The 25478-nt window shown below is 43.5% G+C and overlaps 1 protein-coding gene across 4 annotated transcripts in view; it reads left to right on the forward strand.

Annotated features, from left to right (window-relative positions):
- The window catches only part of LOC147117508 (retinoic acid receptor beta-like), a 334754-nt gene that overhangs the window by 140804 nt on the left and 168472 nt on the right, over nt 1-25478 (forward strand). For 3 of the 4 annotated variants that reach the window (XM_085988527.1, XM_085988532.1, XM_085988529.1), the window contains exon 4: nt 13568-13657. The exons of the other annotated variant lie outside the window; for it this stretch is intronic. In XM_085988527.1, the coding sequence (XP_085844653.1) occupies nt 13568-13657 (90 nt within the window). The remainder of the gene's footprint in view (nt 1-13567; nt 13658-25478) is intronic. 4 annotated transcript variants of the gene reach the window in all.

Genomic DNA, 25478 nt, shown 5'->3' on the forward strand with positions numbered 1-25478 from the left:
ATTCCTCTCGAAGAATTTGAATCGTTCCACTATCAGCAGCGGTGTGGGGTTTAAGTGCTCCTGTAGGGTATCAACAATTTCCTTAAAATTCTTGTCCTTTGGTTTGGCTGGAGTGATTAAGTTTCGTAACAGCCCATATGTCTTTGCGCCCATTAGATTTAGAAGTACTGATGCCTTTTTATCATTTTCTATTCCATTTGCTGTGCAATATACCTTCACTCTTTCCACATATGTGGTCCAATCCTCTATATCGTTATCAAAAGCATCAATATTGCCAGCCTTAGGCATCCTGGAAAAAAAATGGCGCTTCCCGCGCTTTCCTTTCTTTCCTGCAGAAAAAAAATGGCACTCCCCGCGCTTTCCCGCCGCTGCTGCTGCTGACAACGCTGTTTTCCGCGTTTTTTAAAATTATTTATTTATTTACAGGTGGAGACTTGTTCCCGCCGGACTCTCTGGGACTTTTCCCTCCCTCTGCTAGGTCCGAACGCCGACCTGCTTTGCAGCGCCGGCCGTCTCCCGAGTGCTCCCCCCTGTCTGTTTCTGCTTGACTCCACCTTCGCTGCTTGGCCTCGCTGCAGAGCCAGCCGATGGAGCCCCAGCCCGCCGCCCAGGAAGGATTATTGCAGTACCTGCCACCAGCTCGGCTAGCTGGTGAAACCACAGTTTTTTTTTTTTTCTTGCTTTTCTTCGACTTTGGACGTCTGAGGAATCGATGTCCTTGAGGTGCTGCCGAATTGCAGGTAAGTCCGTTTCCAATTCGTCGCCACTGTTGTATCCATGTGTTAATAGAGACACTGAAGGCAGGAGTTAGTTTCACAGGTGTTTACTGAACAAAGTCTGGAGGTGAACTAACTGATACAACACAATATACAGGCTTATATAGCCCGAGTGGCCATTACCGGCATTACAGTACACAGGGGGCTCTTAAAGGCACATACACTACAAAAGCCACCACAAAATAAACATTCCAAACCAAATTTATAAATAAAATCATGTCATATTGCATGCAAAAGTCAACTAATCACCCTTGTGCATTTCCTTAGTGCCTGTGTTCCGTGTGCCTTTTCCTGTCCTAGTGCTCCTATGAATGCTATCCCAGTGGCTGCAGCATGGCTGGTGGAAGGCTGCTGACTTGCAGTGCAGGAGACTGCAGATGGCCTTGGAGGACAACCGTGAGAAGCTCTGGGCCTAGAAGGCCCAGCTGCAGTCTGCACCATCTCAGCATGGGCGACTGCAGTTTGGGCTGGCTGGCTGACAGACAACAGCAAGGGCACTGGCAGAGTGGCAGGGGTAGGAGGATGAGTGCTGTCGTCCTGAGAAAGGACAGCAGGTTTGTGCTCCACGGAGCCATTGCCACTCCCCCAGGGCAGCGCCTCGGCAATCCTAGTAATCTGTTGGAGGACAGATTGCAGGACTAGTGTGACACCCTGCAAGCCCCTTTGAACACTGTAATCCACAGCCGTGATGGCAGCAAGCTAACCTTGCATGACAGTAGTCTGAGCTTCCACTGCAGCACTTGGACGTTGGGTGGCTGCTGCTTGTGCTGCAATGGAAACTGAGACATCGGCCATTAGACACTGCATCATGGTTGTGTCTATAAGTGTGTGAATGGAGTTGGCCACCACAATCACACTGGAAAGGATGGGCTCCAAGCTCTGTGCAAAGCCCTGTGCCAAGTTGATGCTGGACTCCTCCATTCTCCTTGACATTGAACACAGACTTTCTGTCAGGCTTGCCAATGCATCAAGCATTTCATTGTACATACCCATCAGCCTTCTTCTTTAGATGCCCCATCGAAGTCCTCATCTGTGTCCTCTGTAGGGGAATCTATGTGCGACCTTGCCCTCTGGTGAGCTGGCACCTGTGCTATCCATGCCCCCTGCCCTGGCTGCAGGCCACTTGTACCTGGTGTCTCACCACTTGCAGATCCCGCCTCTATGTTATCTTCTAAGTTACACGCAGTGTCAGTATCTGTGCTGGTAACTGCGAGTGTCAAGTCAAGTGATGGTGGGTCTTCATCATCACTGTCTTCTTGCTGTTCCTCCACTGCCTGGCCAGGTTGCAGTTCTTGGGTATCTGAAAGGAGAAAGGCACAAGGGTAAGGTTGCGGTGGGGTGGTGGAGGGAGTGGGGGGCAAGTAAGAGGTGCATGCTTACACCATCTGCAGCATGTAAGGCAGAAGAGATTGTGGGATGAGGAGGAAGTGAGATATGAGAAGGAGATTAGATTTGAGGATACCATCATTTGATTCAGCCCAGCCACAGGCCATGGGCTCAGCAATTGCAGTTCCAATAATGGCTAGCACCGTCTCCTCCAGGCATGCCTGTCCCCCTACTGGTAGTCCCTGCTGCCTCTGGTTGTGCACCACCTTGCCTTGCAAGAGAGAGAGATGTCAGTGAGTATAGTGCAATCTGTTTGGGTGGTGTGGCTGTCATGGTTGAATAACTGACTGTGTGCAAGCTGTGAGATGTGGGTGTGAGGCTTGCAGTGGTGCTAAGTGTGTGAGGGTGATGTGAAGCATATGCATGTAAGTTATGAGTCCTGATTGATAGAGATTGTTGGTAGGTGAGTGATGTAGGTGTGGTGAATTGATGATTGTCTTTGACTAGTGGTGCAGTTGGTAGAATATGGCATTTTGAAGATGCATTCACTGACCTTGACCACTTGTGAGGTTGTTAAACTTCTTGCGGTGCTGCATCCAGGTCCTCAGGGCTTGACTCCTGGCATTAACCTCCACGGCTATCTACTCCCACTGCCCTTTGAGTGAGTGTCTGGAAAGCCTCCTGGCCCCCTGTGCATAGAGGACTTATCTCCCACTTTCCACCTCCTCCACCAAGGTCTCCAGTGCAGCATCCGAAGGCCTTGGAGCCCGCTCTCTCCCATGTTGTGCTATTCTTCATTGTTTCCCAGGTCAGATTCACTTCCTGCATGACTCCCAGCACCCGCTCCAGCCACAATGCACCTCCCCTTTAAGAGGTGCAGGCTAGCTTTAAGCAGTGCAGGTTAGCTTTAACTCGTGATAGCAAGTTACGATATTGGTTCCCTGTTGATACATCCAGCCAATGAACAGCATGGTTAACGCTGACTGGAAGCAGAAATCATTCAAATGAGCGGGTAGCACAAAGTTTCCGTGCTCCCACCATTGCAATCAACAGGCGCGGGTTAATCTTATAACGCGATCCCTGCACCTGTTTTCGGGGGCTATCCAATTTACCCCCCTCAGAGTCAGGAGGAAAGAAAACCAGAAAAATATGATAAACAGTCCAGAAATGGCCTCAAAAGTTTTAGTTAAGCAAGAGAATCAAACTGCTCCTCTGATGCTTCACCTGGTTAAAGTAGTCAGTAGCTATTTCATACAGATCAAGAAGGCCCCAGGCATTGTCCCTGGCCTGTGCATGTTAGCTGATCTCAGCTGGGGCAGCAGTAAGGACCGAACAATTGGCTTCAATGGCCCTGGGTTTGGGAGTGGAAAATTGGTAAGGGTTCCTGCTCCTAATCACTGTCCACCTACTCCTGCTGGAAGTGCATATATGTGGACAATCCGTGAAATCAGGATCATGCACAGCTACAATGCCTCTGTGCTCAATAAGCCTGCCGACACTCACTGTCTAGGCTCACAAGCAAAGAATGGCCAATTGATAGTGGACGGTTCCAGGAGCCATGTAACTTAGCAAGGAGTCAATACCTTCAGGAGAGGAGGAGGAGAGCAGAAAAAAATGGAGAGCAGCAAAAAATGGTAGAACAAGGAGAAGCAAGCCAGAGTTATAGTTTGATCAGTGTTTGGACCATTTCTAAGAATGTATCGTGAGTCAGGGTCTTTTTTTTTGACCCATGGAACTGTTTTCAGCTCCACCAAAATACATTGATCACTCTCAAATCAAAGCTCTTATCCTTGAGAGTATGGACACTGGTGAAGGTTCAGTCCTCCAGTAAAGCAGCACTGCTTAGTACTGCTTTGATGGAGGTGTTAACTGACAGACTGCTGCATCATCCTTGGCCCTGAGAATTTCTTCTCCTCGCCTCAAAAATCCAACCATAACTTCAGCCCCAAATTAAGCAGCCTCAAAAGTGGAAGTTGTCACTGATATATTGCCTTCTTTCTCTGGATATATGTGTGTCAGCATCGACCGGCAATGAATTACCTCCAGTGCAGATTCAGTCTTTTCCAAGGCAATCCATTGGATGACAAATCAGCTACTCTGAAAACCTTTTTATTATAAGGTTTGAGTTAATGACTGTGGTCATAAAATACTTACAATTCTATATGGCAACACTAGCACTGCCTATTCAATCATTAATTGAGGTTTTGACAGAAACACAAGGATCAGCTTTGGCTCAGATGTCAGCACTGGTGTTGTTTAATGCGCCAGTGTATCAGATATTGATTTAAGGCTTTGGTCCAAGCCCTTACAACTTCAGCCCTGTCTCATTTGCGTCAAGTGACTATTGCAATTCCTGATGGAAAAAGTGGAATTCCCTGTGGTATAAGCCATTTGTTCCCCTAAATGGGTGGAGGAGAGGAAGCACAAAGGGGGGAAGGTATGTGTGGGCACAGGTCATTCTCCAAACAACATTTGTAACTTATGAAACATACTGGGTCAGGTTCATTCATTAGATGATGCAGATTCATGCTGCAATCAAACAGGCTGGTGCCTGATGAATAATATAGTGCATACTACCCAAATTGCCGGAATAATTCATAGTTAATACCTTTGAGGTGGACCTGGTTTTGCTGATGAAGAAGTTTCTTCTCTCCTAAACTGTACAAGGTATCCCTTACGATTAGAAAGCTGTTGGTTCTGCTGTTAATTTGTTGTCCACAAAAGGACTAGTGTTGAGCTCAAAGAGTCATGCTGCGGTAAAAAGTTCAAGATGATGACATTGCTGTACACAATTCAGTTTGTGGATGTAGGAATAGAGGTAACAGCTGTGAGCCTCAGGGATGCTTACTTCTACATAAATATAAAATTATTTGATTGAGATTCATTTTAGAGGGTACTTCCATTTGGCTTTACATTAACACTCAGAATGCTGGCAATGTATTTGTCAGTAGTGGCAGAATTTCCTCCCAGTTGACTTGTTAGGCCAATGGACTGTGTCTCAGGAATTGTTGTACATGAATGTTTGCCTGCAACGGCTTCACAAAAAATCTTACATTTTGTACCTTGTTGCTTTTTGGCTAAAACTGCAAAGGTTATCCACTCTACTAATTGGCTTGCAGAGTTATTTTTAGCCATGAGGGAACAGTCCTACCCTCCAGTGACAGAACTAACCCCCTAAGTTGCAGGCTGGTAATCATTAACAATGTCCTGGGGTTCTATGGACCTGTATAGTATCTAATTACTGCATCTACCACAGAGGGTTAAATTGATTCTGAGCTTCCTTGGCCAAGCATGTCATCTTGGAGCCAACTTGACTCTAAACAGCTTCTGTTTATCTTCCCTCCAAGGAGGACAGTCACTAGTTGGTCATCTGACAGTTGACAAGCACAAGTTTCAGCTCTTGATAGATAGACAACAGTTACCAGGAGTTTGTCATGAGCAGCACAACTCACCATATAATCTTTCAGTGCATTGCCACCATCATCCTGACCACAGCATGGACATGTACCATACCCCACTGAACAGAGGTGTGGAACTTCAGCAACTCCTGCTCGCCACTCTACAACCCAATGATGGTTGTCACTGAGTCCTGGATATACGAGCATGTGTTCTCATACCTGGCCTCCAGCTAATGTCTTACAGCAGCTGTCTTCCAAGTTGGACAGAGAGTTAAGAGTTGTTGAAGGGAAATTACGTCCTTGGCATAAAAGAGCTTCTTGGAGGCATCCTTAGCAGTGGAGGAAATGTAGAAATTCCAATTGAGATCAGAACAGATATTGAGGCCAATAATGTTCATAGTTCCACCTTTATTCATCTATCAAAATAAGATGTGACAATTGTTGGTTTGATTTGCAAGAGACATGACAAAGCTGTTGAAGTATCAAAAGAAACAAGATTTTCATTGTTCCATTGAAGATCATGGAGGAAATCAAGATTCAGATGTTGTATTGAATAAAGACGAGAAGCTCTGAGACTCGAGACATGTTACCTAAAGGAACGTCAAATTATCAGAAAAAGAGTGGATAGGATTGAATGATAAGTGGAGCTGATCATTAAGGTGAAGAAGAAACAGAGAAAGAAAATAAAGCAATGGGGAACCATTAAGTTAATGGAAAAAGTATCAGACGATGAGATCAACTAGATAGCTGTCACATAACTTTGGTGAGAAGCCATAGGAGGTTTAAAATTGCACCGCAGCAGAATCTGACAGAGGTTTCACACATATATCCAAGGCAATATCATATCATTCACCAAAATATTCAAGAGCAGAGCTTCAGAGGCGTGTAATATCATCAGAGAAACAGCCTTGTCAAAATCTATTCTCCTGATTGTGGATTAGGTCAAAACCTTCAAGGTGATGTTTGATTTGACAGTTAGCAACAGCTTCCTTAACTTAGGAAAATGGCAATAAAGAGTAAAAGGTGGCAGTTAGAAGAGTAAAGGGAGATTGAACCACATTTAATGGATGGGGGAGACATACCAGAGGTAAATAATTTACCAATACTATGTAAAATATGTTCCTAAGAGGGATGTAACTTTATTAGAGAAAACTCTATGCCGTGTATATGGTTCTATATTTTAACTATATGTGGTTTCTCTATATTGCTTGTGCATGGCTTTTTAATGGTGCGTGTGTATAGCTTCTTTATATTGCCTGTATGCGCTCCTCTATTATATGTGTGTGTTCCTTCTGTACTGCCTCTGTATGGCAACTTTATATTTACTGTGTAGGATTAAAGAAAACTGTACCAGGATAAACTGTAACTGTCAGGCAGACAAACGCCTAAATTTGATATGCATCACTTCAAGCTGATGCAACTCCCAAACCAATTGTAGCCAATAAAATACGTTGTAAACACAAAAAGATCATGGAGAGGATAGCGCCCTTCCCTTGTGTTGTTTGGGACTAGTCTTCTTGTGTGGCAAAAGCTGAAGACTGATGGGGAGAAGGGTGGAAGGAAGGTTAGATGTTAACCCTTTGGTACATTTAATTTCCTCTGTGCATACAATTCAGAATCACATTCTAATGTTTATAGAGTAAAAAAAAGTTAATAAGTAATAATAGGATAATATGACTAGGGAAGAAAGTTATGAATATTTCTATACTTGCATAGTTATACAATTTGAAAAAGGGATTTCATCTTCACTATTCTTCAAAGCTTTAACAGCCAGCATACATACCCCTGCTTGGCTAGGAGTTAAAAATATCCCCTTTTAATAGGAACAATCATTTCCTGGAAACCAGCGTCTATACTAATCTATTCTGGTACTAAATCTATTTTGTACTAAATCAGATCGGTGGAAGGGTCTTTGATGGATAGCCAGCTGCTGTTAAAGTACTTATTGTTCAAGGATGGGTGCCAGCGCAGTAGCAGGCAGAAAATGGACAGCAGTGTGAGATTAGCACAATACATAACTATCAGCCATTCATAGTCAGAGCTACAGTACCAGATGCTTTTCAACAGATTTTTGGAATTTGATTAAATACCACACAATCTGCTACTAATGAAGATTATTCCAAATCATTTTTAATGCTAGACTGTAGATTTATTGAATTTTTAAGGAATACAAATAGAGCACTATAGTAAGATTGCTTATCTAATTCTGGTGAAGTTGATGAAATCACTTTTCCTGTTTAGTACATAGGAAATAATTGGGCACAATTTAAAATTTTCTATGTGTCTCAGGCAAAGCCAGTTTTTGAGTCTTAATGTTACAGTTATAAACTGGTACTTTACTCAGTGACACTAGTAGGAATTGTATTATGTGAGTTAAATATTTAATTAATTTAAACATAGTTTTACCATGCTTGGTTGGCATTGCTGCTGTCATTGTGTTGAGGGAGGGAGCGGAATGGTCCGCCATGGCAATTATGTGAAGTAAAGAAACATTTTGTAGTTAAAGCAATCATCGTATAAATTGTTCAAACCCTTTTCTCCTTGTAGTCCCCGGTCCATACATTTTTGTGTGTGTATGATTCTGTGTATGTATGTGGTGTGTGTGTATATATATATATATATATATATATATTATTTTTGATGCTGCTGTTCAGGGAGTATTAACTGGAATTTACCCGTCATCTCCTCCTCCGTAATGGTACAATGTGGTGATTCTGTGTGTGATTAAATTGAAGGAGATTAAAAGATTTTAAAAGATTATAAACTATCTCTGCTTTGCTGTGTGTCACCAAATACCACTGGTACTACACATCATGATGATGTTATTTAGTGGTCCTGTCAAGTGAACCACATATTGTTCTGTAAGGCCTGGTGCTGCTTGTCACAGTTCAAAGTAAAGTATATGCTGTAAAGTCCCATCATCATAGTGTCCACTAGTCCTATACTCAGGGGAAAAAAGCAAAAGTGTTATTAGATGATCATTAAATATATTTCAATGTACTAACATATGTTCCATGATTCATATCATATCTTATATAATTTACTTCCACAGTGAAAACTGCCGATAGTTCATGATATCATAACTGCTCTGTTGTCACTTTATGCCTCTAATGGGATCATAAAGCAGCTTAACTGCCTTCAGTGTTAAAAGGAAAAGTGTCAGTCACTAGAAATGAATCTTTAATATAGAGGTGTCTGTAGTATTTAATCACTATTATTAATTTGAGTTTTACTTTCTCAACTGAATAGTGAAAAGTGTTTCCAGCTCACTTGGAATCAGTAGGCTACAGCTATAATTCCTTTCAGAACCTACTTTGCAACAATACTGTGGTATACTGTATATTTTTTTAAATAACATTCAATGTAAAGTTTTACCAAGAATCTCAATGATCAGAAACTGCAGGCTGGACTTGAAGAATTTTACAAAGACGAAAGTTTAAATGGCAGGAAGTGAATCAATAAGTGCGTGAATTTGGAGGAGCAGATCTCTTCGATGTTTTGCAGTCTGTACTTATGTTTTAGTCCACTTGAAAAAGTGAGACTGATCAGGTCCATGATTGTCCTCATAGTCTAAATCTCATTTTGAATGTAAAATTGAAAGCGAAAGTAAAAGCTGGATGGAGAGCACCTGGATAACATTTTCGAGAAGTTTGAGATGATTGGATAAGTTGAATTTCATAATTTGTTTCTCAAGCTTCGATTTGAAATGACAAAATAATGTTTCCCTTTCTTTGCCTTGTGATTTAAATAGAATAAAGAAAATAAAAAGCCTGATAAAGAATTTGCATTTATGTACCAGCTTGTTATGTCCTCAGGATGTCCCAAAGTGCTTCACATGCTAAGGATGTTAAGGCCTTGGAGAGGGTGCAGAGGAGATTTACTAGAATGATACCAGAGATGAGGGACTTCAGTTAGGTGGAGAGACTAGAGAAGCTGGGATAAAAATGGAAAATGCTGGAAAACACTCAGCAGGTCAGGCAACATCTGTGGAAAGAGAAAGAAAGAAAGACTTATATTTATATAGTGCCTTTCACGACCACCAGACGTCTCAAAGCGCTTTACAGCCAATGAAGTACTTTTGGAGTGTAGTCACTGTTGTAATGTGGAAAACGCAGCAGCCAATTTGCGCACAGCAAGCTCCCACAAACAGCAATGTGATAATGACCAGAAGCAGAGTTCTCTAGATGAAAGGTCAGTCACCTTGACCTTTCATCTAGAGAAGCTAGGATTGTTCTCAGAGCAGAGATGGTTAAGGGGAGAATCAATAGAGGTGTTAAAATTATATGTGGTTTTAATAGAGTAGATAGGGGGAAACTGGCAGGAGGGTTGGGAACCAAAGGTCGCAGATTTAAGATAATTGGCAAAAGAACCAGAGGGTAGATGAAGAGAAATTTATTTTATGCACCAAGTTGTTATGATCTGAAATTCACTGCTGGAAAGAGTGGTGGAAGCAGATTCAATAATAACTTTCAAAATGGAATTGGATGAATACTTGAAAAGGAAAAATTTGCAGGGCTGTGGGGAAAGAGCTAGAGAGTGGGACTAATTGGATAGCTCTTTCAAAGAACCTGCACATTAACGATGGGCCAAATGGCCTCCTAGAATCACAGAATCAAAAAAATTTATGGCACAGAAGGAGGCTATTTGGTCCATCGTGACTATGCCTGCCGAAAAAGAGCTATCCTACTTTCCAGCTCTTGGTCCGTAGCGTTGTAGGTTACAGCACTTCAAGTGCATATCCAAGTACTTTTTAAATATGATGAGGGTTTCTGCCTCTACCACCCTTTCAGGCAGTGAGTTCCAGACTCCCACCACCCTCTGGGTGAAAAAAGTTCTCCTCAACTCCCCTCTAATCCTTCTACAAGTTACTTTAAATCTATGCTCCCTGGTTATTGACCTCTCTGCTAAGGGAAATAGGTGCTTCCTACCCACTCTATCTAGGAACCTCTTAATTTTATACACATCAATCACCTCAGCCTCCTCTGTTCCAAAGAAAACAACCCCAGTGTCATAAATCACAACTTCTACAAGAAGTAACTCAGGAAGTACTACTGAATGGCCAGCTGAGGGCGCCGCCTGAGGAGTATAAATACTAGGGCGTGGGCCCAGCTTGGCCAGAGACAGTCTGGAAACAGGAAGCTAGTGACTACTAACTAGACCTCCATGTTTTGTTACAAGTCGATTAAAGCCTTGCTTTATGTACAACCAAGTGCGTAGTGAGTCTTTATTACGTCACCCAGCCTAGCCAATCTTTTCTCATAGCTAAAATTCTCCACTCCTTGCAACATCCTCGTAAATCTCCTCTGTACCCTTGCAAGTGCAATCACATCTTTCCTGTAATGTGGTGACCAGAACTGTACACAGTGCCCTAGGTGTGGCCTAACTGGTGTTTTATACAGTTCAAGCATAACCTCACTGCTCCTACATTCTGTGCCTCAGCCAATAAAGGAAAGTCTCCCATATGCCTTCTTAACCACCTTATCTACCTGTCCTGCTACCTTCAGGGATCTGTGGAAATACACTCCAAGGTCCCTTTGTTCCTCTACACTTCTCAGTATCCTACCATTTATTATGTATTCCCTTGCCTTGATAGCCCTCCTCAAATGCATTACCTCACACTTCTCTGGATTGAATTCCATTTGCCACTTTTCTGCCCACCTGACCAGTCCATTGATATCTTCCTGCAGTCTACAGCTTTCTTCCTCACTAGCAACAACACGGCCAATTTTTGTATCATCTGCAAACTTCTTAATCATGCCCCCTACATTGAAGTCTAAATCATTGATATATACCACAAAAAGCAATGGACCTAGTACTGAGCCCTGCGGAACCCCACTGGAAACAGCCTTCCAGTCACAAAAACACCCATCGACCATTACCCTTTGCTTCCTGCCACTGAGGCAATTTTGGATTCAACTTGCCACTTTCCCTTGGATGCCATGGGCTTTTACTTTTCTAACCAGTCTGCCATATGGGATCTTGTCAAAAGCCTTACTAAAATCCATGTAGACTACATCAAATGCATTACTGTCATCAACCCTCCTTGTTACCTCCTCAAAAAATTCAATCAAGTTAGTCAGACACGATCTTCCCTTAACAAATCCATGCTGACTATCCTTGATTAATCCGTGCCTTTCTGTGCTATAAGGTTCTATGATTCACATCCAATGAATGATTTTTGACATATTGTCATCATTATTATACAGGTGAAAATAATAATCAATTTGCACGCAGCAAAATCCCACAAACAGCAAATGAGATGAATGACCGGTTAATCTATTTTTACTGATGTTAGTTCAGGTAGGACTGTTAGCCAGCACACCAAAAGAACTCCTTGTTCTTCTTCAAATAATGCCATGGAATCTTTTACATCTACCTAAACAATCAGATGAGGCCATGATTTAACATATCAGCTAAAAGATGGTACCTCCAACTATGCAGTACTCCTTCAACCTTATAGCTTAGATGCAGAATAATGAGGAGTATAGGAGAACTGAATAATCAAATGGAATTTGCAACCAAGTGCTATATTATTAAATGAGAAGTTCTCGCTGGTTCAGCAAGAAGTACACAACAATATCAGTAGACTCTGCATAACAGGGACACTTTTCTATTTCTGTGCGGCCAGCATGGAGCCATAATCATATATTGGAAAATCGATTAGGCACAGATCTTGATTTTCCATCCAACACCAGCACAAAGCAGAACATTTACCCTTCATTGCACTGTGAAGAACCTTGCAATGTGTACATTTAAAAAAAAAAGAAACTTAGGAATGTATTAGATGAAAAAGGAACTTTGTGGACCATCTGGCCATTCACAAAGTTCAAAATATACCATGCAATATCTCATATCCCTTAATAGCTTATTTTCCAAAAGACTATCCCATTCCCTCTTGAATTTGCTAACACTGTCTGCTTTGACTTCTCTGTGAACATTTTGTTCCACACAACCACCACTCTCTATGTGAAGTAGTGAAATCTAAACTGTGTTACACTTTCCTCCTCTTAGCTTGATTTTTTACTTTTGGATATTCTATCTCAATTCCACATCATGAATAATTCACACACCTGCCAATTTACAAGATTTTTCCTAGATTCCCAAATGCAAGCTGGAAGGAATACCATGACTAATACATGATCTGCCTTCTATACTGTGTCAGTAGGTTGGTGAGTGTGATAACATCACACAAGCTGGCACTACACACTGCCTCTCATCCCAGCAGATTGTTGCACTCAGAATATTGGGCCCACTGATAGAAATTTTGTTTATTTTTTTACGAAAACCAAGCAAATGTAGCAGATACCACAGAATCAACTTTGGGTGTCTGGCGACTACATAGGATTACATAGGATTTACAGCACAGAAACAGGCCATTCGGCCCAACCAGTCCATGCCGGCATTTATGCTCCACTTGAGCCTCCTCCCGTCTTGCATCTAACTCTATCAGTATAACCTTTTATTCCCTTCTGCCTTATATGCTTATTTAGCCTCCCCTTAAATGCATCTATACTATTCGCTTCAGCCATTCCCTGTGGTAGCGAGTTCCATATTCTCACCACTCTCTGAGTAAAGAAGTTTCTTCTGAATTCCCTATCGGATTTCTTGGTGACTATCTTATATTGATGGCTGCTAGTTTTGCTCTTCCCCACAAGTGGAAACACTTTCTCTGTGTCTACTCTATCAAAACCTTTCATCATTTTTAAAGACCTTTATTAGGTCTTTTTTCAAGAGAATAGAGACCCAGCCTGTTCATCCTTTCCTGATAGGTATAACCTTGCATTTCTGGTATCATTCTTGTAAATCTTTTTTGCACCCTCTCCAGTGCCTCTATATTCTTTTTATAATATGGCGACCAAAATTGTCACAGTACTCTAAGTGTGGTCTAACTGGTCAATGAAGGAATGTGTCTTTAAAGCAAATGAGTAGAAACCATGTTAACCTTGATTATTTTTTTAAAGTCATCACATGCATACTCTAGGTTTTGGTACCGTTTTTATAAGTAAAATCACCAGTACTGTGTTTCAAAAAGTTCTGTACTTGAAGTATTGCTTCCCGCTATTTCAGCAAGCGGACAGCAGGGAGCTGGCGATGTGACGTCACAATGCCGCAAAGGAGGTTCTGAAAGGAGTTTTGGCAGAGGCCTGCTGATTCCAAGTGAGTTGAAACTTCAATTTTGACTCACTTATACATATTCAGAGAATGAAGCTTAATTAATAATGGTGATTAAATCTAGTCATAGTAGTCTTTAAATTGCAATTTTATTATTGGGGTAGCCTTTTCCTGTAATGACTCCAATACACTCCCAACATTGTATAAAACTTAATTTTTTTGTGTTTATATATTTTAGTGTTTTTTTTAGGGGGGGTGGGAAATAATTTTCTGCGCACCATTCTGGGTAATAGAACTTTTTTTGCCATTTTACCACCCAGTACCAACATCAAAGGGTTTTAGGTTAGTTACAGCATAGCCAGCTGCAGGGCAAAGCTCTGCCTACTTTGCCTTTACCCTCAAACCTTAGCAAGAGTTTCACTATTGTACTAATGTGATTTGTTTCCACTTCCTACACCAACCATCCTTATGCCTATCTGAGTGAGTTTGCCACTTTTGTGCCAATTAGTGCTGTGGGCTTACAGGCATTTGGCTTGAAATCTGTTGAGCTCCTTTTTTTGAAGGAACTCTTACAGCTAAGGCAGGGGAGATTTTCTACCCATCAACATGGGGTAAATTTGAATCCTAGACCCAAAGGTCAGTGTTACATCCCTCAAGACCATTGTTGAACCTACCGTGCCATCTAAATTTAAGAACAGAATAAGCAGTAATTCCACTTATGAGTGTGACATTCATAGCTTACTTATGATTTTGTGTAGAAAAGTTGGGCAACTCATTATATCCTGTTGTGTATTTTGTTTCACATATATAATGTTTTTCCACTGTCAATTATTATTTCAATCATTTCAGTACTACATTAATTTTTTGATTTTTCTTTTTAATTAAGTTTGCACAACTGGCACATTCAAAACTTCTTCACTGCTTGTTGCACACAGTCAACTGAGATGTATTCTCCCTGTGTGATATAATATCTACTTCAGTGCTTCAGATAAACTAGTGAACAGGAACTGATGTTAGGTGGAAGGATAGTTGCATTTAAATCAAAATGTTATTGTTGGTACAAAATATAGTCACATACAGGTTCAGATAAAGAAGACAATTGAAAGCATTGGATCTCATCCTTCCAGAATGCCAACACTACAGTCTTTACATTACAGCTTTAACGATCACCTGAACAGGCAAACAGCACCTTACTTTAAAGTTAATCCACACAAGGCCATCTCCAACAATACAATGCCAGTTTCGATTACATACTCAAACCCTGGTTTAGGGTTGAAACTCTCAAACTTTTGACTCAGAGGTGAAAGTGCTTCCAACTGAGCCAAGCTGACATTAGCCAAACTGATTTATGTTTCTATGAATATAAAAACCTATTTATACTATTGTTCTTTTGACAAACCCCTTAAAACGTTAGAGATGCCTAGTTTGTTAACTAGAGTAGCTCCAGCTAGTAAATATAGGGAGTCCACTTATCGGCCCCATTCTACAAGCATTGAGTAGTTTATTGCCTAAACTTTTAGTTGATAATAAATATGTCAATATATATTGTTGACTAAATTTGACATTGTACCTAATTATTGAAGTTTTCTAACAACAAGTATGTACATGAAGTATGTGATTAGTGGCAACTAATTCCATGAAAAGCGAGACAAGGTGATGTTATCACCATTGTAGCCTCAGTGATGTTTGTTGTTGTTTCTATGCATACCTGTAATATGTATACAGCTCTAGTTATTGGATAAACATGCCTGTGCTATCACATTGCAAAATTTATACAATGAGACATTCCAGCACTAATACCAGTCAACAGCAAATTGCTGGTACCTGTTGTCTCAAAATAACAGCTTTGTTACATATGTTCATTGGCCCTCATTGAAACTTTGTTGTAGTTGTGAAGGGGAGCTCAAATCTATCCAAGATGAATCACCTACAAAGCACTTCTTCCCCACTAACTAGAAGTCAATGGAAGTAAAAATCGGGAGAGATCTATAACGGGCAGCTAAATCGATATCGCCCATTTTACACTCTCACCCAAGGTCAAAATTACACCCCCTTATGTTTCTAATTTTTATTCTGAAGAAAGTGGTTAAAAAGGACAGTCACAGGAGAAAGAGCAGGAAACACCACCCATGTGGAGGATGCAGAAATTGTGCATTTTCCTGCAATCTAGAGTTGCAATTTCATCTAAGTGAAAAATTGTGTAAGTGGTGGTTTGTGTGAGAATTCAGAGGGATGCTCTAGTTTTTTTTTATTCGTTCCTGGGATGTGGGCGTCGCTGGCAAGGCCAGCATTTATTGCCCATCCCTAATTGCCCTTGAGAAGGTGGTGGTGAGCTGCCTTCTTGAACCGCTGCAGTCCATGTGGTGAAGGTACTCCCACAGTGCTGTTAGGTAGGGAGTTCCAAGATTTTGACCCAGCGACAGTGAAGGAACGGCGATATATTTCCAAGTCAGGATGGTATGTGACTTGGAGGGGATCTTGCAGGTGATGGTGTTCCCATGCGCCTGCTACCCGTGTTCAGCTAGTTGGTAGAAGTCGCGGGTTTGGGAGGTGCTGTTAAAGAAGCCTTGGCGAGTTGCTGCAGTGCATCTTGTAGATGGTACACAGTGCAGCCACGGTGGTGGAGGGAATGAATGTTTTAAGGTGGTGGATGGGGTGCCAATCAAGCGGACTGCTTTGACCTGGATGGTGTTGAGCTTCTTGAATATTGTTGGAGCTGCACTCATCCAGACAAGTGGAGAGTATTCAATCACACTCCTAACTTGTTGCTTGTAGATGGTGGAAAGGCTTTGGGAAGTCAGGAGATGAGACACTCGCCGCAGAATATCCAGCCTCTGACCTGCTCTTGTAGCCATCATATTTATATGACTGGTCCAGTTAAGTTTCTGGTCAATGGTGACCCCCAGGAAGTTGATGGTGGGGGATTCAGCGATGGTAATGCCGTTGAATGTCAAGGGTCGGTGGTTAGACTCTCGCTTGTTGGAGATAGTCATTGCCCGGCACTTATGTGACGCGAATGTTACTTGCCACTTATCAGCCCAAGCCTGAACGTCGTCCAGGTCTTATTGCATGTGGGCATAGACTGGTTCATTATCTGAGGGGTTGTGCTGGAACTGAACACTGTACAATCATCAGCGAACATCCCCACTTCTGACCTTATGATGGAGGGAAGGTCATTGATGAAGCAGCTGAAGATGGTTGGGCCAAGGACACTGCCCTGAGGAAGTCCTGCAGCGAGTCCAACAACCACAACTACCTTCTTTTCTGCTAGGTATTACTCCAGCCAGAGGACAGTTTTTCCCCTGATTCCCATTGACTTCAGTTTTACAAGGGCTCCTTGATGCCACACTCGGTCAAATGCTGCCTTAATTTCAAGGGCAGTCACTCTCACCTCACCTCTGTAATTCAGCTCTTTTGTCCATGTTTGGACCAAGGCTGTAATGAGGGCTGGAGCTGAGTGGTTCTGGAAGAACCCAACTGAGCATTGATCAGCAGGTTATTGGTGAGTAAGTGCTGCTTGATAGCACTGTTGACAACACCTTCCATCACTTTGCAGATGATTGAGAGTAGGCTGATGGGGTGGTAATTGGCCAGATTGGATTTGTCCTGCTTTTTGTGGACAGTACATACCTGGGCAGTTTTCCACATTGTCGGATAGATGCCAGTGTTGTAGCCGTACTGGAACAGCTTGGCTAGAGGCATGGCTGGTTCTGAAGCACAAGTCTTCAGCACGATAGCCGGGATGTTGTTGGGGCCCATAGCTTTTGCTGTATCCCATGCGCTCAGCCGTTTCTTGATATCATGTGGAGTGAATCAAATTGGCTGAAGACTGGCTTCTGTGATGGTGGGGACCACAGGAGGAGGCCGAGATGGATCATCCACTCAGCACTTCTGGCTGAAGATGGTTGCAAACGCTTCAGCCTTGTCCTTTTGCTCTCATGTGCTGGGCTCCACCATCATTGAGGATGGGGATATTCATGGAGCCTCCTCCTCACGTTAGTTATTTAATTGTCCACCACTATTCACGACTGGATGTGGCAGGACTGCAGAGCTTTAATCTGATCCATTGGTTGTGCGATCACTTAGCTCTGTCTATAGCATGCTGCTTCCGCTGTTCAGCATGCATGTAGTCCTGTGTTGCAGCTTCCCCAGATAACAAGCTATGTATGAAACTTTAGATTTTAACATTCCTTAGTGTGATTTGTTTCAGCTGTAATGATTCTCAGGAAAGGCTAATATGTGAAAGAGTTAACTCTATTATGAATCACAAGAGACTTTTAGTATTTGGAGCAAGTTTTTCTGGCATTGCTGGAACACTTGCATGGCTTTTAAACCCTGGAGGCCAAAATTGCTCACTGCTGCAGATGATGACATTTGAAAAAAATATGTTGAGCTAAAAAGTCATCATTAAAATATGAGTTTGAAAGCATACTGCTTTCCATTGATTAGTATTAGGCACAAACTGTGCCTTTTACTAACAAAAAAAACTCAATCCACTGCTGTACGTTTTCATTATCACTATAATCTTTTATCCATTGACACTTAATGCAGGGGAAGTTACAAAATAATGGACTGGATTTGGTATAAAATGGACTATTTATATAATGAATATTCCAGCAATAGCAGATCGAGTTGTGAGGGATTCACCTGAATAGTACATAAACTGCTTTAAAGATGTTATTTTATTCATCTGTATGTAGGTGCATATAAAAGCAGTTTAAATTAATTTTAACGTACTGCATCATTTCCTGAGATAACATTTTAATCAATGTTTATGCTGAATAGACTAACAGATATGGGGATCTCCCTTCTGTGCAGGAAATTTGCCTTGCACATCTTGAGCTTTTAATAGATGACAACAACTTTAAACCTTTGTAAGGCAAAAAAGTATTCTTTGTGAAATGTTTTTGTTCTAATGTAAGGCGGTCAGCACTTGTGGAACTTTAAGAACCTTCAGTTGTGGAGAACGGAAAATTGTGGGTGGAAAACGTTTTAACGTATTTGAATCTGTGCAGTGTTTTTACAGTAAGTGATAAAATTGCTCCTCTCCTGTTATTTGCGAAATAAAGGAAGGCCTGATCTTTAGAAATGGTCTGTAAAGGTTTCATGAGAACAAAGAGGATAGCTGAAAAGTATCCTACACCAAAATGTAAATTTAAAGTATGAAAATAACCTAGGATACCTCTCAGAATGAATATGTGAATGCAGAAAATGGAATTTGTTTTCCAAGGTAGGCAAACTGGAGCCTTGGAGCCCTTTTTAACTTGAAGAGAAATTTATCTTGGCTTCTGAGGTGGAGGGTTACTGGATTGGCTCCAGGTCTATAAAATACAACACCTGAAACCAAGTTTTATTTTTCATTTTTAAATCAAAGCACTCAGTGGGCCTGTGCTGACTTCTCTGACACCTTCAGGTCTGCCAAGTCTCAGGGCGCAAAATTTGGTAGCGCCCGGTTTCGGGGCGGTAATGCTGGCGAGGCGGGACATCCTGTGCCCAGTGAGGAAGTCCCGCCCCGACCGCGAAATTCGCCTTACCGCTCCGCCCATGAAATGGAGCGCAGTGTCGGGCACTGCACTTCCTGGTGGGGTGGTAACCGAGGCGATGTCGCTGCCGCGTTTCAACGCCCTTCCCCTTCAGTTAAAGGGGAGGGCCGCTGCGCACTTTGCAGGGCCTCTGATGGCCCAACTAGGCCACCAGGGCGGCGTGGTGCCATAGCAGCAGCCCGGCGCTGAGACGGCGGCCAAGGCCACGCCACGGCACACCACGCGGCCGCACCTCCCCTTTAACTACCACCCTGCGAGTGGAGGTCAGCCTGGTTCACGACCCGCGAGGCTGCGCTGACACCACCCGTGGCAGCCTCGCTGGGTGCAGCTGAATTTCTGCCACGGGGCAGTAAGGGGACGTGGCGGGGCGCTAAAGGGTCGCCGTGCATGGCTATGACGTCATCGCGGAGACGCGGCGGCCCGGGGCGCTACCGGTGGGGGCGCGCCACTATTGGGTAGCGCCTCAGCAATGCGCCGCCGAATTTCACGGGAGGCGCTTTTTTCGTCGTCGTCCTCGGATGATGACCCGTTTGCGCCCCATTAGCGGCCCCCGGAGGCGCTAACGGCAGGCGCAAAGGAGCCGAATTTCACCCCCTCAGTCTTTTAGGTTGAAAAAATATAACCTGTTTCAATACTTCCCACTCTTTGAAAATAAACACATTGCTGTATGTTTTGTTGGGCTGGTAATCCATCTCACGCATTCTGCTCCTAAAATCCCACTTCTATGGCCAGAGGGGGCAGTATCGGAGCTTCAGGATTGCTTCGAACGCACTGATTGGGGCATGTTTGCCCACAATGACATCGAGAAATACGCATCCACAGTGCTATTCTACATCAACAGCTGCGTCGAGGTCGTCACGACCCACAAAAATATCAGGTCATACCCCAACCAGAAACCCTGGATGAACGGAGAGGTCCGCTCACTGTTGAAAGCACGCGACGCAGCATTTAAATCTGGCAACGCGGCGGCTTACAGAGCAGCTAGGACCAACCTAAAAAAGGGTATCAGGACTGCCAAATGGAAACAGACACTGCGGATAGAGGATCACTTCCGCAACAACTCGGACCCCCGGCGCATGTGGCAAGGCATCCAGTCCATCACTGACTACAAGGGCAAAAACACCAGTCCCCCGGTCAGCGACGCCTCCCTTCCGGAGGAGCTTAACAACTTCTACGCTCGCTTCGACAGGGACAACAAGGAGCCGGCTACCAAAGCCTTGCCACCCCCGGAAGACCAGGTGCTCACCCTGTCGACCTCCGACGTAAGGGGCGCTCTACGCAGAGTGAACACACGAAAGGCTACTGGACCGGATAGCATCCCTGGACGGGTACTCAAGGAATGTGCTGATCAGCTGGCTGATGTCTTCACCGCCATCTTCAACCTGTCATTGGCCCAGGCAGTAGTCCCTACATGCTTCAAGACCGCCACCATCATTCCTGTGCCTAAACAAGCGGCTGTGACGTGTCTGAACGACTATCAACCTGTCGCACTCACACCCATCATAATGAAGTGTTTCGAGAGACTGGTCTTAGCCCACATCAAAGCCAGTGTTCCTGCCTCCCTTGACCAACACCAGTTTGCCTATCGGGCAAACAGATCAACGGAGGATGCAATCACAACTGCTCTACACTCGGCACTAAATCACCTAGATGGTAAGGAGACCTACATCAGAATGTTGTTTATAGACTACAGCTCAGCATTCAACACTATCGTCCCCAACAAGCTGGCCACCAAACTCCAAACTCTTGGCCTGAACACTTCCCTCTGCAACTGGACCCTGGACTTCCTAACAAACAGACCCCAGTCTGTCAAATTAGGTAACCACACCTCCCCCCCCCGACCCTGAACACGGGGGCCCCACAAGGATGTGTGCTGAGCCCCCTCCTCTACTCCCTCTTCACCCATGACTGTGGCTGTTAATGGTTCCAACACCATCATCAAGTTTGCAGATGACACCACGGTAGTAGGCCAGATCACCAACAACGACGAGTCAGCCTACAGGGAGGAGGTCCAGCATCTCGTGAAGTGGTGCGCCGACAACAACCTGGCCCTTAACACCAAGAAAACAAAGGAAATAATCGTGGACTTCAGGAAGTCCAAAGGCGGAAGTCACACCCCCATCCACATCAGTGGGGCGGAGGTGGAAAGGGTGGCCAGCTTTAAGTTCCTCGGAGTCCACATCACGGAAGACCTCTCCTGGTCCCTCAACACCTCCTCTCTGGTGAAGAAGGCCCAGCAGCGCCTATATTTCTTGAGGCTGAAGGGATGTAATCTGTCACCCCCGATCCTCTCTAACTTCTACCGCTGCACTATAGAGAGCATCCTGACAAACTGTATCACGGTATGGTACAGCAGCTGTAGCTCCCATGACCGGAAAGCCCTGCAGCGGGTAGTCAAAACTGCCCAACGCATTACCGGCACCCGGCTACCGACCATAGAACATATATATCAGAAACGCTGCCTACGGAGGGCACGGTCCATCATCAAAGACCCTACCCACCCCAGCCACAGTCTGTTCGCCCTCCTACCATCTGGAAGACCCTACAGATGCATTCGCACCCGTACGACCAGATTTAGGAACAGCTTCTTTCCCAGGGCTGTCATCCTACTGAACTCCACAAATAAACACTAAAGCCTGCACATCTGCCGATGCACTTTATTATGGTCATATTTATGCTAATATATATGTACAAATGTATGTTGAAATGTTTAAGTGTCCTAATCCAAATTGTACACTCTCGGGAGCCGCAAGCCTACATTTCGTTGTACTGCACTTGTGCACTAACAATGACAATAAAAGTTGATTTGATTTGATTTGATTTTGATTCTATTAATGTGCCAAGGTTGGCAGCTAAGCACCATTCTCTTTCCTTGGGATTCAAACAAGTAGTACTCCGAGTATTAAGATTGATAGAGCGTAAAGCAGTAGATCTGATCATAGTTAGATGATCTTTAGTGACTCTAAGCCAGCATTGTACCACTTGGGAAAACAGTACAGTTTCTTCAAACACACACTTTTCAGTGGGTTTTTTTCTGTACTCTGTTACCTCTTTTTATGTTTTCTCATTGGTTTTGCTCAGTTTCTCTTCTCCTGGCTGCGAGAGTCAGCAGCAAACATGAGAAAGAACAAATAACTCAAGTTAATGTACAGAAATTAAATTGAGAAAGGGGCGGAGCCATATAGGGAAGACAGCTACTGAAAATGAACCACCACTCCATAAAGCAAAACCTGAAAATAAGCAAACATCATGGAGGGAAAAGAGACTGAAAATGAGCAGACCACGTGGGGAGGAGGTTAGCTAATAAACAGCAGAGAGCATGGAGAACAGAGTGGATGGAAGTGAGACTTGGTGCTAGAAGGGAGAGACTGAGAACAATTAACGTTTGCTCTCCACATTGTCTTCTTATTTTAAGATGATTTCCTCAGCATGGTTTCCTCAACAGCCTTTTGGGTTGTTTGCTTTTATAGATGTCATTCTAATCATGTGGCTCCCATATACTTTGCAACAGAAAGGTAAAGTCCCTTTATATTAAAGTAAGAAGAAATGGTTGAAGACCATCCTTTAAGTCCAGTCTGAGCAAATAAGCTTCTGCTGTTGAAAATGTTAGCCATGCTTTTGTTACCTCTCCTTACCAGCCACTAGAGCTTTTCCATATACAAACTCCAACTTGTCATTAACCCACAATCTGCATTCTCTTAAGTGTTGCTCACCCATCACCCCTGTTCTCACTGACCTCCAATAGCTCCCTGTCTCCCAATTCACCAAATTCAAATTCTTTGTCTTCATTTACAACTCTATCCATGGCATTGCCTTATCCTCTCTCTCCAACCTCTTTCGGTCTTGCATCCCAGCCCATGACCTACGGTTCTCTGACTGTGGACTCTTGTGTATCCCTCTCCCCTCCCTCTCGGCATTCCTTATTTGTTGGCAGAGTCTTCAGTTTTCTTAGCCCCAATCTCTGGAACTCCCTCCCTAAGTTACTTTACCTTGCTTTTCTACTTTAAAAAGTTCTCATTAACTATCCTTTTGACTGTGTCTTCAGACAGTTCTCCAAAATGTCTACTATTTGATTCATCTATGTGGATCTTTTTGAAATTTATTCTGACATTATAGGCACTGTACAAATGCAAATTGTGTTGAGGATGGTTCCACCCTTAGTCCTTGTTCATCTACAGTAACCTCTTTCTTATCCAGCACCTACGGGACCAGGGTGGTGCCGGTTGTTGAAAAATTCTGGACAACAGAGAGGTATACCTACCAAGGCAATTTTTAACACAAACAAAAATAAAAACCACTGACTAACTCGGCCACTGCGGGAGACTTGGACTCGGCAAAACGAGTGCTGGATGGATTCGGCAAGATTACCGGCTATCTATTTTGCCGGATATTAAAGTATTCCGGATGATTAAGTGCCGTTTAAACAAGAGTTTACTGTATTGACATTTTTGGCCTTACTATTTCCTCTGACCACAAGTGAAACTCCCACATTTTCTCCATTACCAAAGCTTCCTCCAGGAAGCTCAGTTTCTTCTTCTTTTCCCCTCAACAATTTTTAGCTCTCTGTAAAGTCCATTCCAGACTTGAGTTCTGCTCCCATATCTGGGGAGACTCTTTTAATGCCTTGTGATGAAATATATGCCTTCATCAGCCCATGTGTTTTACCTGCTTGTATTGTGTGAACCGCCCGCTTTTGTTCCTATTGTGTGTATTGGCTCCGCCCCTGTCTTTTGCCATATAAAGGTCTCAAAAGCTGTATGAGTCATTCCTACCAGACGAACCCGATGTGGGAAGACCTGTAATGCTGCAATGTTCTTAGTGATTAAAAGCCTTCAGTTGAATCCTTGTCTTTGAGTCATTGATGGCATATCATGCCTTTCACATACTTCTGGACAGAATGCAAGATAGGGATCCCTCTCTCACATCTGGGGCTGCATTTCCCTCTGGGTTGGCTTTGCTGCCGGAGGTAGGGCAGGGCAGGCGTTTTTTTTACTTCATTCATGGGATGTGGGCGTCACTGGTATGGCCAGCATTTATTATCCACACCTAGTTCGCCTTGAGAAGGTAGTGGTGAGCCACCTTCTTCAACCACTGCAGTCCATGTGGTGAAGATACTCCCACAGTGCTGTTAGGGAGGGAGTTCCAGGATTTTAACCCAGCGACGATGAAGGATCGGCGATATATTTCCAAGTCAGGATGGTGTGTGACTTGGAGGAGAACTTGGAGGTGTTGGTGTTCCCATGCGCCTGCTGCCCTTGTCCTTCTAGGTGGTAGAGGTCATGGGTTTGGGAGGTGCTGTCAAAGAAGCCTTGGTGAGTTGCTGCAGTGCATCTAGTAGATGGTACACACTGCAGCCACGGAGCGCCGGTGGTGGAGGGAGTGAATGTTTAAGGTGGTGGATGGGGTGCCGAGCAAGCGGGCTGCTTTGTCCTGGATGGTGTTGAGCTTCTTGAGTGTTGTTGGAGCTGCATTCATCCAGGCAAGTGGAGAGTATTCCATCACACTCCTTACTTGTGCCTTGTAGATGGTGGAAAGGCTTTGGGGAGTCAGGAGGTGAGACACTCGCTGCAGAATATCCAGCCTTTGAACTGCTCTCATAGCCACAGTATTTATGTGCTGGTCCAGTTAAGATTGTGGTCAGCAGGTTTTTACCTGCTGCCTGACCCTTTTGTGAACCTAACTTATTGGCCCTGAAATTAGGATCGGGAGCTTGCCGCGCGTGCAAGCCCCCGATGTGCACTCACCCTGCGCGCCGACATCTGAAGCCCGGGCCTGCTTGCATTTCCTGTCACAGGCTCGGTTCAGATGTCGGCGCGATGTGCTAACCTGATCCAGCGGTGTAGTTAGTGCGATGTGCCGGCTGGGATCAGGTGAGCACTGTGCAGCCAATCAGGGGAGGGGAAACTCATTCATGAGTTTGACAGAAAGAGCTGTCAAACTCATGAAAACTCCTGGCCCCAAAACACTACTTAAACCTGAAAGAAAATTTAAAAAAACATTGCACTACTTAAATGAACAATAAAGAACTCTGAAAAACTATTTTAAACAATAATTTTAAAATTTGAAAAAAAAATTTTTTTTTAAAATCGGGGCTAAAATTAAACTTACCTTAATGTAAATGCTTTAAAAATAACAAACCTGTGGAAAAAAAAATTCTCAATTGTACTAAAAGCCCACTTACCTGAAAAACTATACTTACGTGTGGTTTTTCAATGCGTAAAGACCGGAGGCCTTTACACACGCGCAACTCTGAAAAAAAAAAGGAATTTCACTGCGCACGCACTGCCTGTGCAGTCGCGCGCGTTCTGCCTCTTAACCCCTTG

This window comes from Somniosus microcephalus, chromosome 5, assembly GCF_052327205.1.
Source record: "Somniosus microcephalus isolate GS21.2 chromosome 5, FLI_Smic_1.0, whole genome shotgun sequence".
NCBI lineage: Eukaryota > Metazoa > Chordata > Chondrichthyes > Squaliformes > Somniosidae > Somniosus > Somniosus microcephalus.